This window comes from Molossus molossus, unplaced genomic scaffold (assembly GCF_014108415.1).
Source record: "Molossus molossus isolate mMolMol1 unplaced genomic scaffold, mMolMol1.p scaffold_m16_p_19, whole genome shotgun sequence".
NCBI classification, from domain to species: Eukaryota; Metazoa; Chordata; class Mammalia; order Chiroptera; family Molossidae; genus Molossus; species Molossus molossus.
The window spans coordinates 27,633,144-27,659,834 of NW_023425354.1; the positions used below are offsets into that span (position 1 = coordinate 27,633,144).

Consider the following 26,691-nt stretch of genomic DNA (forward strand, 5'->3'; position numbering starts at 1 on the left):
GCTGCTTCAACAAGGCTGCCACTTGTCTGCTTCTCTCGGGCTTCTGGCCTGAGTGGTTCAGGCTGGGCCTGGCTGAGAGAAAGGGGCCCGACTGACTCAGTTAGCCCCCAGCTCCTTGCCGAGCCATTTGTAGATACTAATCGGGGTTCTCCCTGTCACTAAGAGGGAAAGTCCCTATCCTGGGCCTCCACAGGAACAGATGATGGCCTAGAACCCCGTGCAAACAGGTGCGCAGCCTCAACCCCAGGCCCAGAGACGCAGTAACTGCCGGGAATAAAGCCAGAGTCTCTTCCTCTTTTATTAAGTCCAAATAGATTATTAAGAAGGAGGAGAAGCTGTGGTTTCAGGCTAACAAGCCACAGGGCCAATCGAGACAGCTTCTTGCAGAGAGTACAGTGAGTGCCAAGGTGCCATCTGGGTGAGGTTCCAGCACGTGACTTTCCATCCGCCAGTCGGTCTGGTCTCTTGCCGGGAAAGGACCCGCAACATCAGCCCTGGCTGTCCCACCTCTGTCCTGAGGCTGAGAAGATGGGCAGGAAGAATGTGGAGGGTGTCACAGAGAGGTTCCCATCAGGTTCACGGGGCGCCCGTTGTATCTCTTGGAAATGTCAGCTTCGATCTGAAAGACAGTGATACCAAGTGGGCAGGAAGCAGAGGGTCTCATTCTGCGGAAGTAGGGGGTGGCCCTGGGTAGGTTTCCCTTCCTGTCTCACCAGCTTCTGCAGCTCCTTGGTCTTCTCTAGCAGCAGGTCCAGCTTGGGCTCCAGAACGGCCTGCTCCTGAAGTGCTTCCTGCTGCTTCTGCACCATCAGTTCTTTCTTCAAAGCCAGCAGCTGGGACTGCTTCAGCTTCTGCTGGAGGAACTCAGTCACTCTGTCCACATACCTAGCGGGGCACTCAGGTCAGTGCTTGGTGTGGCTGTGCAACCTGAGCATTCCCATTCAGCTGCTGGGCAAGGGGTGGCTCAGGAAACCAAAGCCCTAACTGGCCCCTTTCTTCCGCCTTATTTTATAAGGAATACCATTCCTGGGTCCCCTGTCCTCCCGGGAAGCTGGTTCTGCCTGCATACATCAAACCACCCTTTGCCCCACAGAGAATCTGTGTCCCCAGTTGGGATGGTGCAGTTATGAAAGGCAGGAATGAGGTCTAAGGGGTCAGGGCTGCTCAAGATGGGAGATCCCTGCCCAGATCCCTAAACAGCCCAATGTCAAGGGGAAAGCCAGACCTTGGTGAGGCCAGGATCATAAAAAGGTGTTGCATTCGAAGATTGGTGAGCCGGCCAATCAGATCCTGTAGCACCGACACCATGGTAACCATCTTCTCTTTGGTCTGGCCCTGCAGGATGGCTGGAGCCAACTGGAACTGGCTCACAGACAGGATGTCTGCCTCCTCACTCATCTCCACTGCTCTCTGGGACAAGAAGATCTCGAGCTGAGGACCGAAGAGGATTTGGTTCAAACCAAGAGGAGAACTCTGAGGCTAAGCCCTCAGACTACTCAGAATGAAGAATAAGATGTAAGGGTTGGACTGTGGGTAAGGAGGGGTTCTTTCCTCTGAACTTTTATTGCTAACAACTCAGCAACTACGTGAGAACTTGCAGCAGCCTCTGCTGTCCCTTTGTTCACCTGTTTTTATCTCAGGCCCTACCTAGCCCTGGACACCCTACTTCCTCCTAGCCTGTGGGTCAGACAACTAAGAATGCAGAGATTCAAAGGTTCTCTCAGCCCCACTGAAGGTCTTTTCTCTCCATGGGAAGAATGAGACTCAGGGCAGAGGAATCCATGTTTGAGAAGCCCTATAATAAGAAAGGGCGAGAAAGAATCTGAGAACCAGCCACATAGCTCGTCCCTTATTCAACCACGGAAACTTGATCTCTTTGACTCTCTTCTCCCCTGGAGTCCAGGAAGGACCTCTTTGGACAGAAAGAGGATAGAACTGGGGAGGACAGAATTTTCACGAAGCCCTCCCCAACCAGCACACCACTAAGAAGGGAGATTAACAAGGGCAGGCCCCCAGCTACCCAGTCCCACAAAGATCCAAGAACACTGGCTCTTTACTCTGGGCGGCTCTACCTCAGCCACAGGGATGGACAGCACTGAAACACAAATGAGATCGTGTGGCTCCAAAACTGTTCAAAACCTCTAACAGCTTCTCCGCCACTCAGAGTAAAAGCCGAAGTTCACCCTCTTGGCCTCTCTGATCTCCTTTGCTTCCCCCTCAAAGGAATCAAAGCTCCCAGCTCAGTCTCCTTGTGCAGCAGATGTGCAGGGCACACTCCCATCTCAGGGCCTTTATAACTATTCCCTCTGCCTGGAAAGCTTTTCGGCCAGACTTCGGCATGGCTCTCTCTGCACCCCTGCAGGTCTTGACTTACTGGTCACCTTCGCAAGGAGGCCTTCCCTGATCACCGGACATAAAGCCTGGCAGCCCAAGAATCTCCATCTCCCTCCGGCCTTCTTTTCTTCCATGTTAACACCTAACATACTGCATATTTTACTTTATCTTTTTAATCCTCACTCAAGGATATTTTCCCACCAATTTTTAGACAGAGTGGAAGGGAGGGAGGGGGAGAGAGAGAGAGAAACATCAATGTGAGAGAGACATGTTGACTGGTTGCCTCCCACACGACCCTGACAGGGGCTGGGTCGAACCTGCAACCTAGGTATGTGCCCTTGACCAGGAATCGAACCTGTGACTCTATGGTCCACAGGTCAATGCTATAACTGCTAAGTCAAACCAGCCAGGGCTACTTTATTTATCTTGTTTCTTGTCTGCTTTCTCCACTAGAACATAAGCTCCAGGAGATCAAGAAGGACTCCCACTGTCTTATCCCTGCTCAATCTCTGGCGCCTGAGGCAGTGCCAGGGGCTTAGAAAGTGCATGATAAATACGGCTGAATGAATGGGGGTATCCTAGTATGTGATGTCTCTGACCCACAACAAAGAGCTCTTTGGTGTCCTTCATAGAAACAGAAGGGTCAGGTCAAGTGTTTGGAGCAATGCCACCCATGCTGGTGCCAGGCCCCCCACCTCTGCCAGAGGATACAGGTACCTCCATGAGCTCGTCAATGAACTGATTCCGGGTCTCAGGATATTCAAGAAGTGTCAGGGCATCTGAGCCCCTAGCAACACCTTCTGGAGCTGCCAGGAAGAGAGACAGAGAAATGACGAAGGAGCTGAGGACAGGAGCCCCCCCCCCCCAAGGTTGAGATGCCCTAGTGGGTTAATATGGACATGGACTCCCTGAACTAAAGTCACTTCCTGTTCCAACCCAAAGGCGGAAGTTTACCCATTTCCATGTCTCAGTCGTAATCAGGCACTACTGCCACGCTCCAGCCTGAGGACCACAGATCTGGGTTCTGAGCAGAAGGGCCAGCCCACTGCTCTGGTTGGCAGCAGGTGAAGTTTCATCCTGCACTGCCCTCTAGTGGCTCAGATCACTGCTACAGCCTCTCAGCTGGTGAGAAGGGGGTCAGTTCAGACTTCAGAGCCTATCAGCACTCCTAGAACCCCCTCACCAGAGCGGCTGACCCACATTAGTTTCCAAAATGTTGAGAGCTTCTAGACTCAATTTTAAGGACTCTCTGTCCCCCTACACTCACACCCTTATCAAGATTTTCAGAAAACAGTTAAATGTGTGAGACGCCCAACCTGAGCAATGCATTTTTTTCTTTCATTTCTAGAGACACGGGGGCCTTTAGGCAGGGAACTTACCCTGGGTTCCAGCTTCCAGCACTGTGATCTGCAAAGCAGCAGCATCGTCTCCCCAGTCTATCCCATCGCTCCCAGCTTCCTGGGTGGAGAGCAAAGAACCCCAGGAATGTTGGCAGAAGTTTACCCAGCAAAAGAAGCCAGAATAAACCAAACACCTCGATAAGTTCAACGACTGTACATTTCAACTATATGAAGGACATGCAGCCCTGAGGTAGATAGCAAAATGGCAGTGTATGGCCATGTATGTTGCCACCCTCACCCCTGCTTTGTAGAGTTAACACCTGACGACATCCCCAAAACCTTGCCCCAAATACCAGGAGAAAAGAGGTCAAGACTCTGATATGTCACTTGGGAAACTCTGTCTCCCCATGGATTACACCTGGTCTGAGAGCTATGAACTTCAAGCGATGCCTTTAAAGACACAGACAAGCCCAGGCAGTGTGGTTCAGTGGTTGAGCATCGACCCATGCACCAAGAGGTTACTGGTTCAATTCCTGGTCAGGGCACATTCCCAGGTTGTGGGCCCGATCCCCAGTGGGGGGCATGTAGGAGGTGGCCAATCAATGTTCTCTCTCACTGATGTTTCTCTCTCTCTAAAAATCAATAAAGAGAAAAAAGGCACAGACAATACTTTTCTTCTCTCTGAAGCAGTAATCATAGAAAGTCCTGAGATGGACCAAGAGGGCTTCCTAACCTTTGAATCCGGTTCCAGGGAGATGCCCCAGTCAATTCCAGCAGCCTGGGCAGGGATGTCGGAGTCAGTGCCTTCAGAAGCCACCTCCACCCCAAAGTCGCCCCAGTCAATCTAGAAGGAGAAAATAAGTGTTACTCTGCAGATGTGGGTGATAAAAAGGGGTCACAGGCCTTGGCCACTTCTGTAGGAAGTACTAGCACATTGTTTAAACGCAGTGACCTCCAAGCTCCCCATTCGGAAAGCCCATTCGGAGAGCTCGTGGGACTGGAGGGTTCCTAGTCCAAAGCCAACCAGCTCGCTGACCGCATCACTCGTCTATACTCTGATCTCAAGAAGGCCAGAAAAATAAGGAAGTAGGGCCTCTGGGCCCTCCCACCTCTAGACTCTCTCACAGAAATCCCCCTTTCTTCCTCTGGACTCTGAATTCCGGTTGTGAAGGGTTGGGCTGTGTGTGTGCTGGGGGGGCAGTTCTCCTTCAGCCTGCCTTACCGCGTCTTCTTCCACCTGCTCAGGAGGCTCCTCGAGGTGTGGCCGCTCCACCACGGAGGGCTCTGTCCCTGTCCTCCACTCATACATCGTGGCGTTGCCCCGCTTCTGCACAAACTGCAGCATTGGCAACACCTGCTCTTCCGGGCTGCAACGGAGTACAGAACTGAGCCTCCTGCTGCCCACTCATGAAGACAACAGTGGGCTTTGGCCTGAGCCATAAGGTCAGATGGGCAAAGCTCCCAGGGGTCAAGTGCATAAAGTAAAACTCAAGTGTCACATGGGAAAAACACAAGCGGAGAAGAGAGAACAGCCAGGGAAAATAGGCCAACTGTTCCCCCTGCCAGAGAGAAGCCAAGGTCCCCTTTACCTTTCACACACAAAGCCCACACAGGCCTGGTACAGGTCAATGGCTTCCCCCAGGGACTGAGCCCCCGCCCCAATCTCGGCCAGCTGACTCGGTAGCTCCTTCACCAGGGCCAGCAGCTCTCTTCGGACGTTGTCTCCCTACAGAGGATCGAAGAAGTGGGCTAAGACAGAGTGATGGGAAGCGGAGTCCAACAGACTAAAGAAAACCTGTCAAGACTGGAGACAGGAGAGAAACTAGCTAAAAGGGGGACCCGCAGACTGAGAGGAAGCCTTTCCCAGCTGCAAAGGTGTTGGGCCCAGAAGACAGACAGTGGCCTCAGGTGCCCTCCCACTTCAAGGAGAACCTCGCTCACCGTGATGCCATACTGCTTGCACGAGTGGTAGAACTGCTCCCGCATCTCGGCAGCCCCCGCCTGGCCCTCCTCCTCCTTGCGGCTATATTCTTGCTGCAGCTGCTGGCACTTGGCAATCTGCTTCTTCAGTGAGGGGATCTCATAGGTGACGTTCCGAACAAGGAGGCTAGAGAGTTCCACTGAGAGGGGCCCAGGAAATTCACCTGACACCCAAGCCATAAGGCAAACATGCCCCAGGACATGCACACACACACACCCTGGCCTGGAGGGGAAGAGCCCGTCCAGCTCCTCCCCTTCCTAGCAGTGGAAACTAACACAGTAATTTAACCTCTAATCCAATTCTCATCTGTATCATAGGGACAATATTTGCCGTGAGGATTAGAAAAGGAAATCCATATAAAAACCAAGCATAATTCCTTGTATTTAGTAGGTGCTTGGTAAATAGTAGCTATTATTATTATTTATACTGTTAGAAAACACACCCAAACTACAATCAGCCCTTCAGTCACTCCCTCAGGAACCGAATATGGCCCCAAGGATGATCCACACCTCTTCTGCCTCGTACAGAATGGGGTGCAGAGCCCTGGCCGGTTTGGCTCAGCGGTGAGAGCGTCGGCCTGCAGACCAAAGAGTCCCGGGTTCAACTCAAGCCAAGGGCACGTGCCCTGGGTGCAGTTCATCCCTGGCCCCAATTGGGGTCGTGCGGGTGACAACCAGTTGATGTGTCTCTGTCTCTCTCTCCCTCCCACTCTGTCTGAAGATAAATGTAAAAATATCCTTGGGTGAGGATTTAAAAAAAAAAGAATGGGGGTGCAGAGCGGATGGGGCTCCACCTTATCAAGACTTCAGCGGTAGAGAGTGCACACACATCTGCTGGGTCAGGCCCGGCAATTACCTGCTACCTGTCTAGTCCTCCTTCTTCTCCCAACACACTGTGGAATTTTTCCACCTTGCAAATATCTACAGCCCAATGTCTTCCCCCACCTAGTCTGCACCTCCTAGAAGCTTAGTGTCTCAGAACTGTGGGAGTGGGCTTCCCCAGTGGGCCCCTGGACACCAGGATGCCCAGGCTGGGCCGCCTTACCTAAGTAGCTGTTGTCCTTCTCATACAGTGCTACAACCTCCTGCCAATCCTGAGGAAGAACAGAAACAGGAAGTGAGCCAGAACAGCACTCGGCAGTCACATCCCAGCTCAATCCAGGAACAGGGCAAGCTCTCCCAGTCTTTGCTTCACACCAAACACAAACTCCTCGTCCTCCTTTATAACGCTGCTGGACCCCCCACTTTATTTTAAGAGTGTGGCACCAAAGAGCAGTCCCCAAAGGAGCTGGTCTGAAATGTAAACCCTGGGGTAAGAGCTACTTTTGGCATTAACTATGAGGACAGAGAAAAGTTCAGAAAACATGCCATATAGGCATCTCCACCGGATCCTCTGAGACCAGAGGGGCTCTGATTCCACTACCACCCTCGCCCACACTTACCTTCATTCGCTGTGAAGAGTACCGGCCAAAAATATTTTTTGTGGAAGCTTCGGTTCCTTTGAGAAGGTCCACGATTCTTAGGCAGTGGAAGTAGTGAATGTCTGGAAAGCAAGGAAGAACAAAGGCTTTGAGAATTCCAGCATCTTCCCCATCTACTCTGGCCAATGCACACAGCTGACTCATTTTTATGCCAGTAATTTTAGCAAGCACAGTTCTCCCATCATGCACAGCTCTCCCCTTCATCAGTTTGTGTTGGAAGAAACCAGCATCTATATCCCAAATAAAATCTCTTTCTCTAGGGATCAGCCCTGTGGCTGAACAACAGAGGAGCAGCTCAGCTGCTATATACTGCTGCTCCAGGAAAAGCAAGGGCTCCAGTACTGTAGCCCCAAAGCACTCACAGGATCCAGAGAGCAGCTGGGCAATCTCTTCGCTTTCTGGCATATCCTGGATGGCAGCATTGATCTTCTCTCGGATTGTCAACACCAGACTCTGCCATTTCAGGTTGCAGTGCCTTCTGTCCACCAGCCAGTCTATGTGGGAAACATCCGAATCACAACGTTCCCATTCATACAGTCAAAATTCTGTCACTAATTCAAGTGAAATATGCGAAGACAGTGGCTAAGAGTTGTATTCATACTGATTAAGGTATGGGGGTCATGGGAAGATGGAAATGAAGACAGGCCCAAAGGGATGCTTGAGGCTAAACAGACTTTGGCAACCTGACTTCCTAGAGCAATTGCCTCCACACAGGGATAAAGAAAAACTTTAAATTGGTCTTGACATCAAAGTGCCACTTTTGACCACTCTAAATTCTCCATAATATTTTTGCTTCCAGGGGTAATTATAACTTTCCTGACAGAGGATGATGTTCAACTTCCACTTCCTCAGGGCTGGGATTAACCATGACAATAGAAAATACAAAACGGTTATGCCAAGTACTGGATGAATGAACAACTGCAAAGCCCCTAATACCTACAGCGCTCTAAAGACTAGATAACGCTGGTCTAGTCTTAACAGTGAATTACCTCCCTGGACACGTGAATACCAACGTGACTGACCTCCTGGAATCTGGGCCTAGATTTATGATTTTAGTAGAGGGGATGGGTGGCTGAGAGTCATGCATGTTTCGTCAGTAGGAGAGAGCTAAGAGCTAGGCTTTGTGGGTCAGATGGTCCTGGCTTCTAATTATCAACTTTCTTAGGCAAGTCTTTCAACTTCTGTGCCTCAGTTTCCCCACATGTAAAATGGGGGAATTAAGATACAGAGTATAGGGGAAAACGTAGGTAAACATTGAACACTGTGCCTGGCACATGGCAAGGACTCGGTAAATCTTAGTGATTGTCATTTTTACGTCAACTGCCTAAAACACACCTGCTATAGAACAAGCCCTCAATGAATGGTTGTTTTATTGATCTTTTTCATGACCAATGATAACTTCATACACCAAGGGTGCATATATGCTAAAGACCTGGGACAAATCTGAAGTGAAGCTAAAGAAACTCTAAGTGGCCACTGCGCAGGACTGATTAAATGGCCCAGTGGTAAATTCAGAACCTGCCTTGGTTAAAAATCTGTCAACTGGTCAAACACTGGGGCCCCACATAAGTTATCACTATACTCCCTCTGCTGTATTCCTTTAAATTTTTCACAGAACTAGCAGCAAAGGGATGAGGCAGTCAAACAGATAACAAAACTGGCATCAAATCAATAAATCCAATGACCATTTTAAACCCAGGAGCTGTGCACTTGCCCTGGAGGGGCCTGAATGAAGAGGTCGCGGTCCTTCATTTGGCCCCGAACTGGGGAGGAGGCATGTATTTCAGGTACAGACATGGGGCAGATGGCCTGACCACTAACAGGTCTTTATTTCCAATTGGGTCTATGTCCCTGTCCTTCCTGAAGTCAAGGAAAGATGGAAACTTTTAAAAAGAAAAGAGGGAGTTTTTTTCCGACTTAATACAAAAAGCATAGACGATGGGTGCCTGCCATAAGTTCCAATTTCAGATCTGCCACTTGGTGATGACTGTCTTTACAGTAAGCCATTACCATCTCTGCGGCTGAATGAGTTGACAACACACATTATAAAGGTTAAAGTGGAAAACGCAGCTCAAGCACAGACTGTGTATGGTTCCTTCCCGCCCCGGTTAGCGAGGCAGGTCAGGCCACAGATGGGGGCAAAGAACAGAGCGAGAGGTCAGCGATTTCACAGGGCCTTGGGGCGTCAGGGCTCCCAGCTGTCGGCGTCAGGGGGCAAAGGCCGGGACTCCCCTGAAAGCTGGCTGCGTGGGGACACCCCGTCCTACCGAGCAGCTTGCTGGTCTGGATGTCGATGGGCACGTGCTGATGGTCCTGGCGGGAAACACAGCAAACGGGAGCATGAGCGTGGAGAGGGGCGTGCCGCTCGCGCGCTTATTTCACCGGCACAGCCACCATGCGGAGCCAGAACGAGGTGCCGGGAGGGCTGCTCCCTCCCGGGAGGGAGGGCGAGGAAGCAAGTCAGGGACGGGTGAACTGAACCCAATCCAGGGGTCCCCGGATAGCCCCTCCATTTCCTCAGCTCCTGTTCCCCCACCTGCATTTTGCCTCCACTTCTGCTTCCGGCCGACGACCCAGGCACGCCCCGCCTACCACCAATCCCGCGCCGGTGGGGCGAAGCTTCAGTTTAGGCCCAAACCGGCCTCCTCCGGCCACGTCGCCGCTTTCCTCAGAGCCAATCGGAGCGCTCGCTCCACCCCTGGCAGCAAGCCCCACCCACCCCGAGGCTCCGAATGGCTGAACCCAGGAGGGGCGGGAGAACAAAAAACAGCCAATGGGAGGTGCGAGGCGGGCTCAAGGCCGGGAACGCCAAGAAAGCGCTGCAGTGGCGGCGCGATCGCGGCAGGCGGCGCACGAGAGCTGGTCACAGCCGCACGGAGCTCTCTGAGCACAGATTAACGCGTCTGCAGGCAGGGTCCTAGCACCGACGGTGTTGAACTGGAGGCCTTGTGTCGTTTTACCCTTTCTTGTAGTTTGTAGGTTTCTTGTGGCACTTGCCACACTTTGCCTTCCCATTCAGTTTATCTAATAGATATGTGTTGAGCACCTGCTACGTGTTAATTAGGGCAGGGAAGGAGAGGACAGAGGGTCAAGGGAGCATCACAAACATAACGTGTATATTGAATCTTAAAGGAAGAGCTACAGAAAGAGGGGTGATGTGTGGAAGGGTGTTTCTGGTGGAGGAGACAAAGTTTTGGAGGCCACAAACTGCAAGAAGTGTGTACAGGGAACAACAAGCAGCAGAACTAGCAACATAATTGGTTGGGGCCAGTGCAAAATGAAAATGAAGGGCCCTCACCCTGGCTACTGTGGCTCAGTTGGTTGGGCACCCTCCCCTGCATGGGAAGGTTGCTGGTTCGAGTCTGGGCACGGCTCCATCCCTGGTAGGGACGCATAGGAGGCAGCAGATGGATGTTCCACTCCCATATCGATGTTTCTCTCTCACTGTTCCTTTGTCTTTAAAAATCAATTAAAAGAAATAATTTAAAAAAAGAAAATGCAGGGCCCTTGCTAAAAAATATAAAAAGGTTCAAGAGGGCACTGAAGCCCTGGCCGGTCCGGCTCAGCAGTTAGAGCATCAGCCCATGGACGAAAGAGTCACGGGCTCGATTCCGGTCAGGGGCATGTACCCCAGTTGCAGTTCATCCCCTGCCCTGGTCAGGGTCGTGCGGGAGGCAACTAGTCAATGTGTCCCTCTCACATCGATGTTTCTCTCCCTTCCCCTCCCTCCTGCTCTATCTGAAGATACAATAGAATATCCTCAGGTGATGATTAAAAGAAAAAAGAGGGCAGTGAATAGGTTTCACACTAACGAAGCAGGCCCTGCAGGCAGGCCAGCCTCTGCGCAGTAAAAGGCATGGATTGGCCAGAGAAGAGACTGTAAAGTTTGAAGGGTCATAGCATAAGGAGTCTCATTTAAGAACGTGGACTTCACCCCTGCAGAGATGAACATTGAAGTGTTTTAAGGGTTTGAGGCAGGGAGGGAGGGACCTGTATAGATTAGCTGCAAGGAGGATGGACTCATGGGACATAAGGATGGTGGTAAGGGAGATAAGACTGTCAGGAGATTATTATTTAGAAGTTCAGTGGGAGAGAGGCATGAGGAGGAATGGAAGAGCTGGATTTGAGACTGTTTTGGAGGAAATAAGCAGGACTTGGCAATTGGCTGTGTGTTGCGGGGGCTGGGGCACTGCAAGGATGACACTTAAATGGTTGGATGGAGGAGCCATCACCTGAGACAGGGATGCAGGATGCCGAGCAGGTGTTGGGGAAGAGGGTGTCTAAGCTTTGAACTGTGGGGTTGGTGGTGCTGGAAGACCCCTTGTGAGAAGTGTGCAAGAGGCACTGGGGTCTATAGCTCTAGAGTTCAGAGGAGCCATGGGTCTGGGGATACAGCCATGGGCTGACTGTTCTGTGGCCCTGGTGGTGGCAGAAGCTGAGAGAGGGTATGAGATTCAGCAAGTGGTGGGTAGAGTGAGGAGGGAAGGTGGGCAGAGGACTGATCCCTGGCATCTCACAGGGCTGGGTGTGTCATTTTGTACCCCTCTCCTTCCAGGTTGTTAGCTTCTCCAGGAGGCTCTGCCTGGTTCTTTCTGAATGACCCCCACCTCCATCCCATCCCAGCACGGGGGCTCAGTACATTTTTTATTAAATTGTGTGGTGTCATAACAGTGAGAAGGTCTAGATTCCTGCCCAGTGAGATCTTGGACCATTTCCATAACGTCTCTGCCAGCCAGTTTCCTCAACACCTATCTTGACTATCTCACGGTATTTCTGTTTATATGCTTAAATAAATAGACATACTAGATGTATATAACTCTTTACAGTTTACAACTGCTATAATATAGTTTCTCATGCTATGTAAACTCTGTGTGTGTGTGTGTGTGTGTGTGTGTGTAACGTTAATCATTGTTATATGAGTTGAAAGACTTCCCTGAAAATGACTCATAGGGCAGAACTAAGGGCCTCTTCAGGGCTCTGTTATGGGAATTTGGCTCCCATCTGAGTCCTGACTCAGGCTCTAGGAATTGCTGGGGCTCCCTCATAATTAAACAAACATTTACTGAGCTCCAACTATGTGTTCCTGGCTCCCAGGGACATCCCAGGAAGCAGGGCCTTGCCCTACCCTCAAGGTGCATCTCTCCTCCTAGAATCAGCAGGTGGGGCAGAGCAGAGTGGGGTGAGTCTGGAAGGCCCAGCCCTGGTGACTTGGTAGAGATACAGACCACTGGCACTTCACCCCACCCTCAGCTCCCCAGGTGACTCATGTGGAACAGAAGGATGTTTGAAGACAGTCCACCTAGCTGCTGACCTGAGGGTGGCTGCCCCGGGGAGCACAGGAGTGTGGGCTTTGGACAGCATTCTGCACAGTCTGTTCTTTCCCAAGGCCATAGAAAACCTCAGGACTTATGGGCAGATGAGCACATAAGTGGTCTGGCAGCCAGGACATCAAGGTCCTCAGGGCTCCCAGCACCTGGAAAGTGGCAGAGAGGAGTGGGATGCTTCTGACTGTGAACCTCTCACTTCTCTGTTGGTTTAGCAGGTGGGACACTGTCTGGGGGAAAGGAGCACAGGTAGGGCGGTGGGGAGGACACAGTAAGCCTGTGCTAGCGGTGGACAGGAGAGCACACACCCTCAGGGTGCTATGTACGGGGCCGCCTTCCAGCCTTTGTTGTTGTTGTCGTCAGTTTGCTTATTAGATGATAACCATGTGCCCTAGGCCAGTGTAGATCTAAATGTTTTTCAAGTCTTATCTAATTTGATCCAACAACCTTGTAATGTGGGTACTATTATTGGCCAGATTTTAAAGGTAAGGGAGCCAAAGCTTAGATAGTAACTTTCCAAGGTCATATAGCTGGTGGGGCTGGGATTCAACTCCAGGCCCGTCTGGCTCCCCAGCCTGCATTCTTGTTCTCTAGCATGTAGCTTCTCCTGTGGCCCTGCCCGCCACCTCTCACAGCTCAGCACCAGGGCTCATCCTCCTCCTCTGCGGCCTGCCTCCCACTTTCTCCCCAGTTGTTGTGCCAGTCAGAACCCCCACGCTGCAGTCCCTGCCCCTTTCCAAAGTTCTTTCTTACCACGCCCTATCCTGGGCATAAACACCTTTACTTATCTTCCTGTCATATCCATAAAAAGAAGGTTTACCCTTGACATTCAAGTAATCCATTTTTTAATCTGCCTTGTGTTTATGACTTTTTGGCCCTTGTCTCTGTGTGTTTGCTCACAGCCACACTGACTCTGTGTGTGTGTGTGTGTGTGTGTGTGTGTGTGTGTGTGTGTGGTCTGCCTGCTGGGCTGGAAGCCCTGGAAACTCAGCAGCTTCAGCTGGGCCTCTCGCTGCTTGCAGTATGATCTCTGTGTGGTGTTCTTCAGTCTGTCTCCTCAACCAGTCTGTGAGCACCTTGTGGGCAGGGAGCACAGTAACCCCAGCACCTGGCCTGACATTGAATGTGAGGTGCTCAGTGGATGCATTTAAAGGAAGGAATACGAGCCCTGGCTGGTTTGGCTCAGCGGTTAGAACGTCGACCTACGGTCCAGAGAGTCTCGGGTTCGGTTCCCGCTAAGGGCACGTACCTCAGTTGCAGTTTGTCCCCGGCCCTGGTTGGGTCGTGCGGGTGGCAGCCACTCGATGTGTCCCTTTCACGTCGATGTTTCTCTCTCTCTCCCTCCCACTCTATCTGAACAAAAAATGGAAAAATGTCCTCGGGTGAGGATAAAAATAAATAAATAAATAAACTTTGCTCCCTCTGTAAAAAAATAAAATAAAATAAAGGAAGGAATACGAGAAGGTGGAGCATGAGCACGGAGGCAGTTAGTCATAAGTGGGGACCAGCATCATTTGATCTGGGGGGAGGGGTTTGTGTTCCCCAGTTCTGTTCTTTATCCCTCTCTCTAGAGTTCAGGACTTGTAGTCAATCCCTCTATACCACTTGGAACCAGAGGGAGGAAATCAGGGTGAAGATATCAGGGCTGGTAGGCTTCATGAGTTGAGCACAGGCCAGTGAAGGCCCATGAGGGGCCAGCCAGATAGGTCATGCTCTGGGGCCACTGACTACACCCTAAACCTTGGCCAGCCATGCCCTCCCCATCCCTTCCACTTTTGTTAGTCTTCTAGGGAAAAACACCTCACTGGGTGGCCTTGTGAATTGGGTCAGAGGTGTTATCTCCTAAAGATGTCACTGCATTTCATCATGTCATCACCCTCCTCAGGGCAGGTAGAGGGAGTCTGCTCTTCCAAGGGAAGGTTTGGGGTCCACTACCAAACCACCCATCTTGTCAGCCTCCTTTCCCATGTACTTCAATGTTAAGTACCCTCTGTTGGCCAAGAACTATTTTCCAAAGTGCTGGGGACCTTAACACAAAAACACAGTCCCAGCCATTAGAGAAAGTGACAGTGTGATGTGTAAAGGGCTAAATCCCGTGACAGCATACCCAGAGCCTAGCATTATGCTCATGCTTACTAGGTGCTTTAAAAATCCATATTACCCAGCCCAGCTGGTATAGCTCACTGGTTCGGTTTTGACCAGGAGGTCGCTGGTTCAATTTCCGGTCAGGACACATGCCCAGGTTGTAGGCCCGATCCCCAGTGGGGGGCATGCAGGAGCCATCCAATCAATGTTCTCACTCATCGATGTTTCCATCTCTCTCTTCCTTTCCCTTTTTTTCTCTCTAAAATCAATAAAGGAGCCCTGCTTGGTTTTGCTCAGTGGTTAGAGCGTGGGCCCGCGGACCAATGAGACCCGGGTTCAATTCCGGCCAAGGCCACGTACCTCGGTTGCGGTTCATCCCCAGCCCTGGTCGGAGTCGCACAGGAGGCAACCAGTTCTCGAACTGATGTTTCTCTCTTGCTCACTCTCCCTCTCTCCCTCCCTCCTAATCTGTCTAAAGATAAATGCGCCCTGGCCAGTTTGGCTCAGCGGTTGAGCGTCGGCCTGTGGGCCAGAGTCCTGGGTTCGGTTCCTGCTAGGGGCACGTACCACAAAAAAAGAAAGAAAAAAAGATAAATGAAAAATGTCCTCAGGTGAGGATAAATAAGATAAAATCAATAAAGGAAAAAAAAAATTTTTTTTAAATCCATATGAACCAAATAAAAGGTGTGCTCAGAGAGCTAAGGGAACAGAAAGGAGGACTATCCAACTCAACTTGTGGGTAGAAGCATGGGATGGGGACAGAAAACCATCAGAGCAGGCTCCTGGGAGAAGTGACACTTGAGCTGAGTCTTGCAGGGTGGGAATGAATTGTGGCAGAATGGAGAGAAGAGAGGAGAGGGACAGGAGTGACGGGTGACCTAGGAAGAGGGAAGCACGTGGGTAAAGCACAAGGCAAGCGAGAGCATGGCTGTTGCAGAAGCGTATCATGGGAGCACGGGGTGTTTGTGGGGAGACTGGAAGGATATTTGGTTGAAGAGGATGGCCAGGGGAGAACATGAAGAGCCCTCAGGTCCATGACAAAGGGTTGACATTTAGCCCAGGAGACCAGGGTTCCCAACCAGTGGGCAGCAGATTTCCGAAAAGCTGTAGAATTGTGCCAAAGGTCCAGGGATCCATAAACGCACTTACATTATTTTAGTGCATACTAGAAAGACAACAATCAGATGGGGAGGTGGAGAAGTTTTTCTACATTGAAAAGGGATCCTTTCAGAGAACACGAAACCCAAATGGCCAACATGTGTGTGAAAAGTTGCTCTCCTAGAGACCAGGTGTATAGTTAGCCGGGGCTGCTGTAACAAATGACCACAAAATGGGTGCCTCAAAACGTCAGAAATATATTTCGGACTTCTGGATGCCAGAAGTCTGAAATCAGGGTAACAGCAAGGTGGATTCACTCCACTGGCTCCAAGGGAGACTCGGTTCCGTGCCTCCTGCCCAGCTTCTGGCGGAGGCAGGCCGCCCTGCTGTTCCTTGGCTTGTGGCCGTATCACTACTGTCTCTGCTTCCTTTGCCACTGTCCCTCTCCCTGCATGTCTCTGGGTCTCTCCTCCTATAAGGACACTAGTCCTTGGACTTAGGGCCCACCCTGCTCCAGTATGACCTCATCTTAATGAATTACATCTGCAAAGACCCTATTTCCAAATAAGGCCACACTCTGGGGTTCTAGTTGAACATGAATTTGGGGGCTCACTATTCAATCCAGTACACCAGGGAAATGCAAATGTAACAGACACAAAAATGATCACTTCACTTGTATCATACTGGCACAAATGAAAATGTCTGTTCATAGGCTGTGTTCTCCAGAAGCAGGTGAGCTCCGGGGGGCCAGGTGTTTCCCAGGGATCAATGCCTGTGAGGGGAACCAGACAGAAGTAGGACTGGGAAGAGGGAGAAACCCGACGATAACTCAGGACTGACAAAACTCAGTCCATTTGGTGGGGAGTGAATATTGCCCCTCAGAGTGTCCTTCCTGGGGCTGAAAGGGTCGGACTTCATATCCCCAGATGTGGGCTGCCCCCGAAGGGCGTGCCATCTGGTGAGATGGTCTCTGCAGCTGAGGCTGGCCCCGAAGGAGCGGACAGCTGGAGGCCAGCTGCCGAGGAAGGCAGCATGTCCGTCCTCGAAGTGGGGTCTGGGTGGGGCGCCTGATGCCTGCCACAGTGTGACAGCACAGGGAGGGTCAGAGTGAAGAGTGTGGCAGGCTGAAAAAAACAACAAACAGAAACAGAAACAAAAACCCTGCCAAGATGTCCGAGTCAAATCCCTGGGACCTGTGAATATGACTTCACTTGGAAAAGGAGTCTTTGCAGATAGAATCAAGTTAGCTATCTTGAGATGGGAAGTAATCCTGGATTATCTCAATACCATCATCAGTGTCCTTATTAGAGAGAAGCAGGGGCAGATTACATGCACTGAAGAGGAGAAGGCGATATGAGGATGGAGGAAGCAGAGATTGGATGCAGCCACAAGCCAAGAAATGCCTATAGAAATGCCTATAGTCACCAGACACTGGAGGAGGCAAGTAATGGACTGTCCCTGGAGCCACCAGATGGATTGTGGCCCTGCAGACACTTTGGTGTTGGCCAGAACTGTGACTGAATAAATTTCTGTTGTTAAAGCCATCAAGTTTGTGGTCATCTCTTACAGTGGCCACCGGAAGCTCATACAAAGAGTAAGGGGAGCCCTGGCCAGTTTGGCTCAGCGGTTACAGCGTTGGCCCGCGGACCAAAGAGCAGCGGGTTCGATTCCGTCAAGGGCACGTACCTCGGTTGTGTTTTGTTCCCGGCCCTGGTTGGGTCGTGCGGGAGGCAACCAGTCAATGTGTCCCTCTCACGTCGATGTTTCTCTCACTTTCTCTCTCTCTCTCTCTCTCTCTCTCTCTCTCTTCTCTTCTTGCCCGAGTTCACATAGGCCCTGCCAGTGTGGCTCAGTGGTTGAGCGTCGACCCATGCACCAAGAGGTCACCCGGCACATGCCCAGGTTGTGGGCCCGATCCCCAGTGGGGGGCATGCAGGAGGCAGCCAATCGATGTTCTTTCTCTCTCATCGATGTTTCTATTTCTCTCTCATCGATGTTTCTATTTTTCTCTCTCTCTCTCAAATCAATAAAGAAAAAAAGTACAGAGTCCACACAGGCACAGCATTTGGGACACAGACTGGAACACAGTCCCCATGTGAGTGGCTGCTCACACCCACTCTCCCATTGTGGTCTCCCGGAGGGGGGCCCTCCCACAAACAAGGGGAAAGCCCTCTCAGATCAGATTGCAGCTTCTGCCTGCACCTGCCCCCCTCCCAGCTGCATCTGGTGCAGCCACCAGAGACCAGTTTTTGGCCTTGCCCCACTTGTCACCTTGGCCAGGCGGGACACCCTAGGATCTCCAGTGTCCTGGCCTTCCAGAGAAGGGGAAGTGCTGAGGACAGGGGCAGCTCCTCTCTCCTTTCTGCTGTGGAGAAGAAAGACTCCTGAAGCCTGGATCTACTCCCTGGTCAGGAAGATAGGAGCCATCTGTACAAAAGTCACCACAAAAACAAGGGCTCCATGTCTCAACGGACCACCAAGTTACTTGGAACTACCTTAGTACATTTTACTTGCTATATTCAACAAGGACACATTTCTTTTTCTTTTTCTTTTTCTTTTTTTTTTTAAATATGTTTTTGTTGATTTTTAGAGAGAGAAGAAGGGACAGGGAGAGAGAGATAGAAACATCGGCTGTCTCCCGCACACCCCCCCACTGGTGATTGAGCTGGCAACCCAGGCATGTGCCCTGACCTGGAATCGAACCAGCAACCCCTTGGTGCATGGGACGACGCTCAACCAAATGAGCCACACTCAATGGGCAACAAGGATACGTTTCTGAAAACATGCACATTGCATGTTTGTGTCTGGAGTATCACACTTGAACCTCATCTTAGAAGGGGCATTAAAGGTGAGACATTGTATAAAGCAATAAAGCAGGCTGTGTGTGGTGATCTATTAAAGGAATCGATCTGTTAAAGGGATAGTCATAGTCTACAGCCTTATCTCAAACTCCCCTCCCAACCCTGCTCCTCCCAAAAATAAATCTGCAAAGGCCAGGGGCTGGGCCTGACTTCCCAGGCTGGTCCCTCCCAGGAGGGTGGGTTGGAGACCTGGTCCTGGTGGCATTCTCCGAAGGGCGGGCCACAAGTGGGCACCCACTGAATACAGCCCACTGTGGTTCTCACTGGGGCTCCTTCTCCAGTGTGGGGATAAGAGAACGGGATTCTGTACCTGTGGGTCCCAGAAATCAGAGAGGCCTGGGTTTCAGAGTTGGGGGTGGACGGAATGAGTGCCTTCAACAGGTGCCCCTTCCTATAAAGATGGAAATGGTTTCTGGCCCCTGGTTAGAATCCCCCAGACCAGGCTTTCAGAGAAAGTGACAGACCTAGAAAGCTGTGGGTATCTTCCTGGGACAACCATGTACGATTCTACTAGGGGTAAGGCACCTTGCAAAATAATATCTTCAATTCACATGAGCCCTGGGGAGACGATGTAACGAGCCTGCTGCAGCTGAAACCATGAGAGGTGAAACGAATGGGTTTTCTCTCACCCTTACCTGCCCCAGGGAGAGTGGGACAAAGGCAACTGGCTACATTAAGAATTTCTAAGGGTAAAAACAATGCTTCTGTTTCTCATTTGGGTTTTAAAGCTTGTATTAATTACATGTCAGGTTTGTATCAACGATAGATAATTCTAGGCTCAAGGGCTTAAAATTCTATAAGGGAGGCAAACACATGAATGAATCATTGCAATACTATATGTGTGTTTGTTGCATATACATATATATAATCAGTCATGGTATATATCATGTTAAATAGAAGCATATGAACAAGCTCTGTAGAAAAAAGAAACATATTGGTGAGGTAGGAGGCAAATAGTTAATTCGGGTCTTGAGGGATAAATAGGAGTTTGTCTTGGTTTATACAGGGGGTGGGGAGGCCATTCCTGGCCAAGAGTGCTGCACGCATTCCTAATCTCACCCTCCTAGGCAGCTCTGCACCCAGGAAGGAAGGCAGAGAAAGGGCCTAGTGTGCACATTCAGGGAGGGTTGGGAGAGGAGGCTGCAGAGACCCCATCCTAGGAGGGCCAGGCCAGGCAGATGCCTGTGAAGTATTATCCCCTTGAGGCCTAGGGACACCCGTTTAGGATGGAGGGGATGAAGTCACAAGGCCATGAGAAGCTGAACCAGGTAGAAGCAGGTTGGAGACGGTGGGGCAGGTTTGAGAGTTGGTTAATTAGGCTTTAAAATATAACGTAGGGGGAGAGCCAGGAGAAGAGAGAATTGTGTGCCTTTTCCTTACCCAGAGCTTCCCTTGGAGCCTGGCCGCACACACTCAGTCATGGAGGAAGGGCGCTGGGCAGGTGGGTTGAGGATCAGAGCTCGGCAGCACTGGGACAGGAAGCTGCAGGGACACTCAGCATGCAGCAGTTTCCTCTCTCCAGCGGCTCCCGTCAGTCTGAGGGGAGAAAGACTGCAAACACAAGCAGCCCACCTAAGGGTGGCTACAAATAACCCCCAAGGCATTCGCCATATGTAAGAGCGGCCGGGCTGAAGGCTCACATGGCCTCGACTGATGGAAGTTTGCAAGAGGAGGTATGGCTGCATATCAGCGAGGGGACCAAGTGAGACTGTCACCTCATGTGTGCACATGCTGCCTTCCTGCCTTTTCCTCTCTTCCCACCTCCCCAGAGCCCCTCGCCACCCCCTCCCCTGAGAGCTTGCCCCAGGTCTTGTTCACTTTATAATACCCAGTATGGTCCACGAAAGGGACAGCTGGACGTTTGGGGGAAGTTGAATGAAGTGGTACTTTGGGGGTAGGGAGGCCACCACAATTCTTTTTGAGATACTACTAATAAAGTGTAACCCCATACGCACAGAAATAATGCTCCTCTACCCATACACATGGGATTTTGCACATAATTTCAAGGGTCATGAAGTGCACCTCAATGAAAGGGAGGAGAGGGAGGAGAGGGTGAGGATGTTTGAGGTTGTAGTGAATCCTGCCCGAGGAGGGGCCAGGGCCCCCTCCTCACCCCAGCCCAGGGAGATCTCGAGGGGCCCTTTAGGTCAGGTGGGAGCCACAGCCACCCACCCAGCGCCTGCCTGCGGAGCACTGAACTTGGGGCGGAGCGGACAGCCTGGGAACCGGTCTGCCAACCAGTTTAACCAGGGACTGGTTTCGACTCCGGAGTTCAAAGGAGCTGGGTGCACCCTGTCCTTCTCAGCCAACGGGAGCAGGCCCTTAACCCTTTCCCGGTTGTGCCTGGGGCAAGGTCCAGGCTTTGTCGCCAGAAAGGGGTCTCAACCTCGCTGGGGCTTGAAACGGGTGGGGGTGACCTTGGCTACAGATGGTCGGCAACCAGGCACCTGAGAGTGCGGAAAATGAGGAGTGAGGCTGCCCTCTTGCCCCCACCTTAAACTTCCCTCGGGATTTCCTCCTTCTGGCTAGGCGGTCCCTGGAGGACCCTGGCTTCTGGGTGGGTGCAGGGGCACTGGGATTGGATTTCTGGGGTAATGAATATTCATCAGCCCAAGTCGGCCTCTGCTTCTGTTTACTTAGCCGGGAGGGGCTGGGTTTCAGGTTCACCTTGACTCCTGGAGGCACAGTGAGCAGGTACCCTGCTCCTGCACCTGTTTCTCTTGCACCTGCTGCACAGCTGCTCCTACCCAGCTCACCTGGCCTGAGCCTTGCCTGGCACAGCACCCTAGCAGCACCCCCGCTCCCCCAGGCTCCCTCTGGGCAGTGCCTGCACTGAGCTCGTTGTCTAGGGAAGGTCTCACCTCCAGCCTTCAGCAATCAGGATTACAGGTACAGGCAGAGGGTGGGCAGGTGGGGAAACCAAGGCATAGTGGGGCACCCTGTTCTGCCTCCATGGCTGACAAGTCCAGCTGGGAGGGAGAACCCAGGCGTGTCGGCTCCCACCTCTCCCTAGGTGAGCAGACAGAATTGAGGACTCATCCCATTGGCTTCTTGGAGTCAATCCAGCAGAACTCCTGTTGGGAAAGTTTCACTCCAGAGCAGTTCTCTGTTAACTCTTGCTGAACTGGAGCCTACCAGTTCCTACGCCCCAGCCTGGGGGGTGTTTCTGGCTGTCTGGTAGGAATCGCTTCCTGTTCCTATCGAGGGTACCCCAGTCTTATCCAGAGTGGAGAAGTCCCACAGGGGCCTTCCAGAGGGCTTAGGGCTGGGGGCTCTGGGTTTTGTCTTACAGCATAAAAGGTGACTTGCTCCCTCAACCCCCTCCACTCCTCCACCTTGCCCCAGTCAATGGTTAACTTGGCTCAGCTAAGAAACGGCTCTACTTAGTTGGGCGAGGCCCTTAGAGCAGTTGAAGAACTCAGTTGGGGTGGTGGGGCCTGTCCTGGGGTGCCCACAAGCAGGCCATGGTGCTGGCTGCCTTAGGCGAGGGGTGGTGGGCCTTCCTGTGAGGCCCTCTTAGGCTGGGTTCCTAAGCTATGCAAACAGTGTACAGTGTAGGTGTAGCTGGCCTCCTCAGGGGCAGATGTCTATCCTCCCATGGATTGCAGGACCCCAGGGCAAGGGCTCAGCCCTCAACTTGCCTAGCTCCTGGCCCTGCGTAAGCAGACTGCAGCCTGTGTGTCACCAAATGCTCCGTCTGCTCAAAATCCCAGTGACATCCCCACCCTCAGCCCCCTCCTGTGATTAGGCATAGGCTGTAAGTATCTTGTTCTTGGCTAGGAAATTTGGATATCACTTTTTTTTAAGCAAGTCAGATTTTACACTATGGTAGGGGTAACTCACTATTTACAAGAACCTATAGCCAACTGGGTTATTCTGCAAAACAAAGACCTAATTTAGTTGTTCTGCAAATTCAGATTTCCATAGGTCAAGTTTGCCTAAAGGGGCAAATACCTGCTTCCTGTGCTGGTATGTCCTAAACAGAGGGGCAGCAAGGCCTGGTGAAAACTATCCTAGAGAGACCAGAGTTTAAGCCAGGAGACAAGGGCACCAGTGCTTTGGTGCCGTGGTGGAAGCCACAGGGCAGGGTCCAAGGGCCATTCCCAACTCTATGGCTCTCTGACAAGTTCCTTGTGGTCTGTCCCTCCCTGTGGATGCCAACTTGAAATACCCGTTAAAGCGGGTATATTTGAACTGGCACAGGTAGAAGCCACTTCCTTTAATGGAGCTAGGCAGTCTGGAGATTACTGTTGGTTCAGGAGCTAGATCCTCCACTCCTCAAGTTCCTTGGCAGCTCTGGGTGGGTGGTGGTGGGGCTGTGGGACTTGCCCCAGACGAGGTGGCGACTGGGGCACCCACAGGACAAGCAAGCGTCCTGTCTCTCCTTCCCTGCCCTCCTCACGACTCCTTCCAGAAACCCATTCTGGAACACTGAGTTCTGTGCAAGGCTGTGCTAAGCCCAGGTAGGGCAAGCTGCCAAAGCAAACCTCTCAGGCTGTCCCCTTGGTGCGCTCACCTCTCCAGGGTGTCCTGAAAGTGTTTATCTGGCCCCCTCCCTCACTTTCTTTTTCTTTAAAAAATTTTTCTTTATTGATTTTAGAGAGAGAGAGGAAGGGAGAGGGAGAGATAGAAACATTGATGAGAGAGAACGTCTATTGGCCGCCTCCTGCATGCCCACGACTGGGGATCGGGCCCACAACCTGGGCATATGCCCCGACTGGGAGTCAAACCAGTGACCTCTTGGTGCATGGGTCCACGCTCAAGCACTGAGCCAGCCGGGCCCCCTCCCTCACTTCTAAGTGGGAGCGGCACAAGATCTACCCTGGTTTCTCTTGCTGTTTGGGCTCAGCTGGAGGGCTAGAGCTGGCGATGTGGCATCTGCTTCCTGAACAAAGCCGTGGAAAGGAATCTGAGCAAGGGGAGGGGTATGTGGGTAGATCGGGGACACAGCAAGGCGGCCGATGGATGGAGACACTCAACTCATTCCAAGCCTAGGCCAGCACCCTGCCTTCGTTTTCTTTTTTCCTGAATTTAATATGCTCTTCCTCTAAAAAAAAAACCAAACTCATACTCATTATGGAAAATCTGGAAATCAGAAAAATAGAGGGGAGAAGGCATCCAGTATTCCTTATACATAAAGAAAACCACTACTGCCCTGGCCGGTTTGGCTCAGCGGTTAGAGCCACGGCCTGTGGTCCATAGAGACCCGGGTTCAGTTCCTGCTAAGAGCATGTACCTCGGTTGAAGTTTGTCCCCGGTCCTGGTTGGTCGTGCAGATGGCAGCCACTCGATGTGTCCCTTTCACATCGATGTTTCTCTCCCTCTCTCCCTCTCCCACTCTATCTGAACAAAAAATGGAAAAATGTCCTCGGGTCAGGATAAAAAAAATAAAATAAATAAATAAGTAAGTAAGTAAATAAATAAATAAATAAATAAATAAATAAATAAATAGAGGTGATATATTTGCCTGGGCTTGGGCTGGCTGACCACCTAGCTTTCTGGTGCGTTGTGGCTACTGTCCCTCCTCCCAGGACCTTCCACAGCCACACTCAGGGTCCTAAAACCAGATTACCAACCTCTCCAGAAACAGATGCCTTGATTTCCCATCACTCTGCCCGCTCTTACACTGATCTTAACTGCTCTGGTCTACTGTCTCCTTCCTTCTTACACACCCCACCTGTCAGTGATGTCCAGGCAGCTGTATCTCCCCAAAGGTCCACTAGCTCAGCACCTTTGTGCAGACGAGTAAAGGGGAGGTAACATGCAGGGCACATTGCTTGTCAGGGGAGAAGCCTGGATTTCAGCCCCCACAGCCCACCTCTTTTGGGTCTCCTTACGGAGAGTCCAACCTGTGATAACAGTATGTCACCCGTACCTCTTGGCCCCACCAAACCTCCTTTCAGTTTTCAGCTCCCCTTCAAACTCCTATCCTGGTGGAAGCGGGCTGGGGAAAGGGGGCCATCCCGCAATAATTATTACCATGATCATAAGTTGTATTTTGCAAAGCATGTCTACCTCTGTGGGTAGGCATCAATGTCAAAGCTAAATATCGGGGCTGGAAGGGACAGATGAGGACACTGAGGTCCAGAGAAGTGACACCAGAGGTTACGAATCTGGAACAGTCCCCAGGACTTTCCACTCCCAGCCTGAGGGTCCTCTCCCTGTTAATCACCAGTGGGGAGTTCAAATTACTCTAAATGTCACAAATCCTATTTAATTTTGAATTAATGAATTTATTAATGAATGAATGAATTAATTCCAAGCAAAATACACAAGGGAGTTTCTGTCGGTCTGATACCAGTCGACCATCTGCCCAAAGGGTATCAAAGGCCTGGATGCTGTGTGACTTGGGCAAGCGGTTCACCTTCCTACAGCCCCAAGGGACCGGGTGTCTTGAAGCTGCATGGCAGTGGTGTGCAGTCCTCCCCACTGTCACCTCCACCTGGCTCAGATGGCTTTCCTGTCTCTGTATGTGGCCACTCCTTCCCCAGACCCTCTCTCTTCTCATACTCTCCAAACACATTGCATCACTTACCTGAATCCTAGGTTCACTCAGCCCACCTTTCATTCTTTTAGGCCTGGGCTGTTAAAGTAGCCCATGTGCCTGGCTGGAGTGGCTCAGTTGGTCCATCATCATCTCATGCACCAGGAGGTCACCAGGACACACGCCCAGGTTACAGGCTCGATCCCCAGTGGGGGCTGTGCAGGAGGCAGCATCAATGTTTCTCTCTCTCTCCCACTCCCTTCCTCTCTCTGAAATAAATAAAAACATTTAAAGACAATAATAACAATAATAATAATAATAATATAAATAAATAAAACAGCTGTGGTTAGGACCCTAGAGAGGGGCTGCTCCAACACACTCCCCCTTCTCCCCAGTGACCCCTTTCTCTCCCCCTGCTCCTGCAGAAAGCCCACCCTCTGCTCAGGGAGCACCATGACCGAAGTTGGTTGGTGGAAGCTGACCTTCCTCCGGAAAAAGAAATCCACCCCCAAGGTGCTGTATGAGATCCCTGACACCTATGCCCAAACGGAGGGCAGCGCGGAGCCCCCGCGGTCCGAGGGTGGGGACTCCAACAGTGACTTTAACACCCGCCTGGAGAAGATCGTGGACAAGAGCACAAAGGGCAAGCACGTCAAGGTCTCCAATTCTGGCCGCTTCAAGGAGAAGAAAAAAGTTCGAGCCACACTGGCGGAGAACCCCAATCTTTTTGATGACCGGGAGGACAAAGGACAGTGAAGGGGGCCAAGGAGGATGCTGGCACCGCCCCGCTCCCTGCTGTCAGCTGGATCTGAGCTAGGAGCTTGCCCAGCCTGCCTCTTTGGCCACATGAAGCCCGGGGGGCAGTTGACGCCTGCTGGCGGGAAATGTCTGGTTTTAGGTTTGTATTTATGCGCTCCAGCTTTCTGGAAAGCCTGGATATCCCAGGGTCCTCCCACCATCCCTCACCACATATAAAGGCCCTTCAGTTCAAGGATGAAGAGTGCCACCCAGGAAGGACAGTCCTCCTTGAAGCCGTGTCAGGGCGGGCAGGGAGGTGGACGAGGAGTAGAGAGGGAGCCTGACTGACTTCACCTCTTCCCAGGGCACAAGGTCAAGGGTGAGTTTGACTTGCTGCTCCCTCTCCTTTCCCTACCTGAGACTGTTCCCTGCACCAATTCTGACAGTGCATTTTCCAGAAGCCATGTGATGGGGGTCGTTTCCAGGAGCCAGAGGTGGACTGAATTTGAGCTCACCTCCTAACACAAGTGGGAAACTTCCTGGAACTTTGCCCCAAGATGTGCAGGGGAGGAGGACCCCAGCACTCCCTGGGGGTGCTGCAGAAGGCCAGTTAGGGACCCAGCAGGTCTGGATCAGGTCGGGGGAGCTCTGGTAGGAGCCAAAGCCGCCAGTTCTCTTCTCTCCTTCCCTACCTGAATGTAAGATAGATCAGCCCCAGAGATGAGTTCTGGAGCCTTGAATTTTGTTTAAAAATATACTTGTAGGTTTCTCTCTTTGTAATAAACAATACTGCAAAAGCAGAGAAACCTGTTTATATGTTTGCCTTCCGTTTATTGAGATGACTGTTTTTCATGCCTTTGTCTCCCTTCATTTAAGTAAAGTGGAACTTGGTGCTCAAATCATTCCTTTCACACTTCAGAAGGGGTCCCCAGGTGTCAGCATGTGGAAACTGGGACACTGGTTTCA

The 26,691-nt window shown here is 51.5% G+C and overlaps 2 protein-coding genes across 2 annotated transcripts; one reads left to right on the plus strand and one right to left on the minus strand.

Annotated features, from left to right (window-relative positions):
* Positions 1 to 276: 276 nt before the first annotated feature.
* CDK5RAP3 (CDK5 regulatory subunit associated protein 3) lies at positions 277 to 9,782 on the minus strand. Its single transcript, XM_036268362.1, has 14 exons — positions 9,672 to 9,782; positions 9,403 to 9,448; positions 7,498 to 7,629; positions 7,097 to 7,197; positions 6,700 to 6,748; positions 5,616 to 5,794; positions 5,264 to 5,400; positions 4,897 to 5,041; positions 4,408 to 4,518; positions 3,714 to 3,792; positions 3,052 to 3,140; positions 1,226 to 1,431; positions 714 to 885; positions 277 to 619 (listed from the first exon to the last, which is right to left on the minus strand). The coding sequence occupies exons 1-14, from the start codon at positions 9,675 to 9,677 to the stop codon at positions 554 to 556; spliced, it is 1,518 nt and encodes a 505-aa protein (XP_036124255.1). The 5' UTR covers positions 9,678 to 9,782; the 3' UTR covers positions 277 to 553.
* An 11,547-nt stretch (positions 9,783 to 21,329) lies between these two features.
* Positions 21,330 to 25,743, plus strand: PRR15L (proline rich 15 like). The gene is made up of 2 exons (XM_036269477.1): positions 21,330 to 21,392; positions 25,413 to 25,743. The coding sequence occupies exon 2, from the start codon at positions 25,441 to 25,443 to the stop codon at positions 25,741 to 25,743; it is 303 nt and encodes a 100-aa protein (XP_036125370.1). The 5' UTR covers positions 21,330 to 21,392; positions 25,413 to 25,440.
* Positions 25,744 to 26,691: the final 948 nt, after the last annotated feature.

What these genes read in the sequence shown, in the direction of transcription:
- CDK5RAP3 (XM_036268362.1), bottom strand. An exon ending in GAAGGACAACAGCTACTTAG is followed by an intron (nt 5,795 to 6,699) that starts GTAAGGCGGCCC and finishes GGCCCCTCTCAG; the next exon opens with TGGAACTCTCTAGCCTCCTT. An exon ending in CCAAGGAGCTGCAGAAGCTG is followed by an intron (nt 620 to 713) that starts GTGAGACAGGAA and finishes ACTGTCTTTCAG; the next exon opens with ATCGAAGCTGACATTTCCAA.
- PRR15L (XM_036269477.1), top strand. Translation starts at nt 25,441, where the DNA reads ATGACCGAAGTTGGTTGGTGGAAGCTGACCTTCCTCCGGAAAAAGAAA.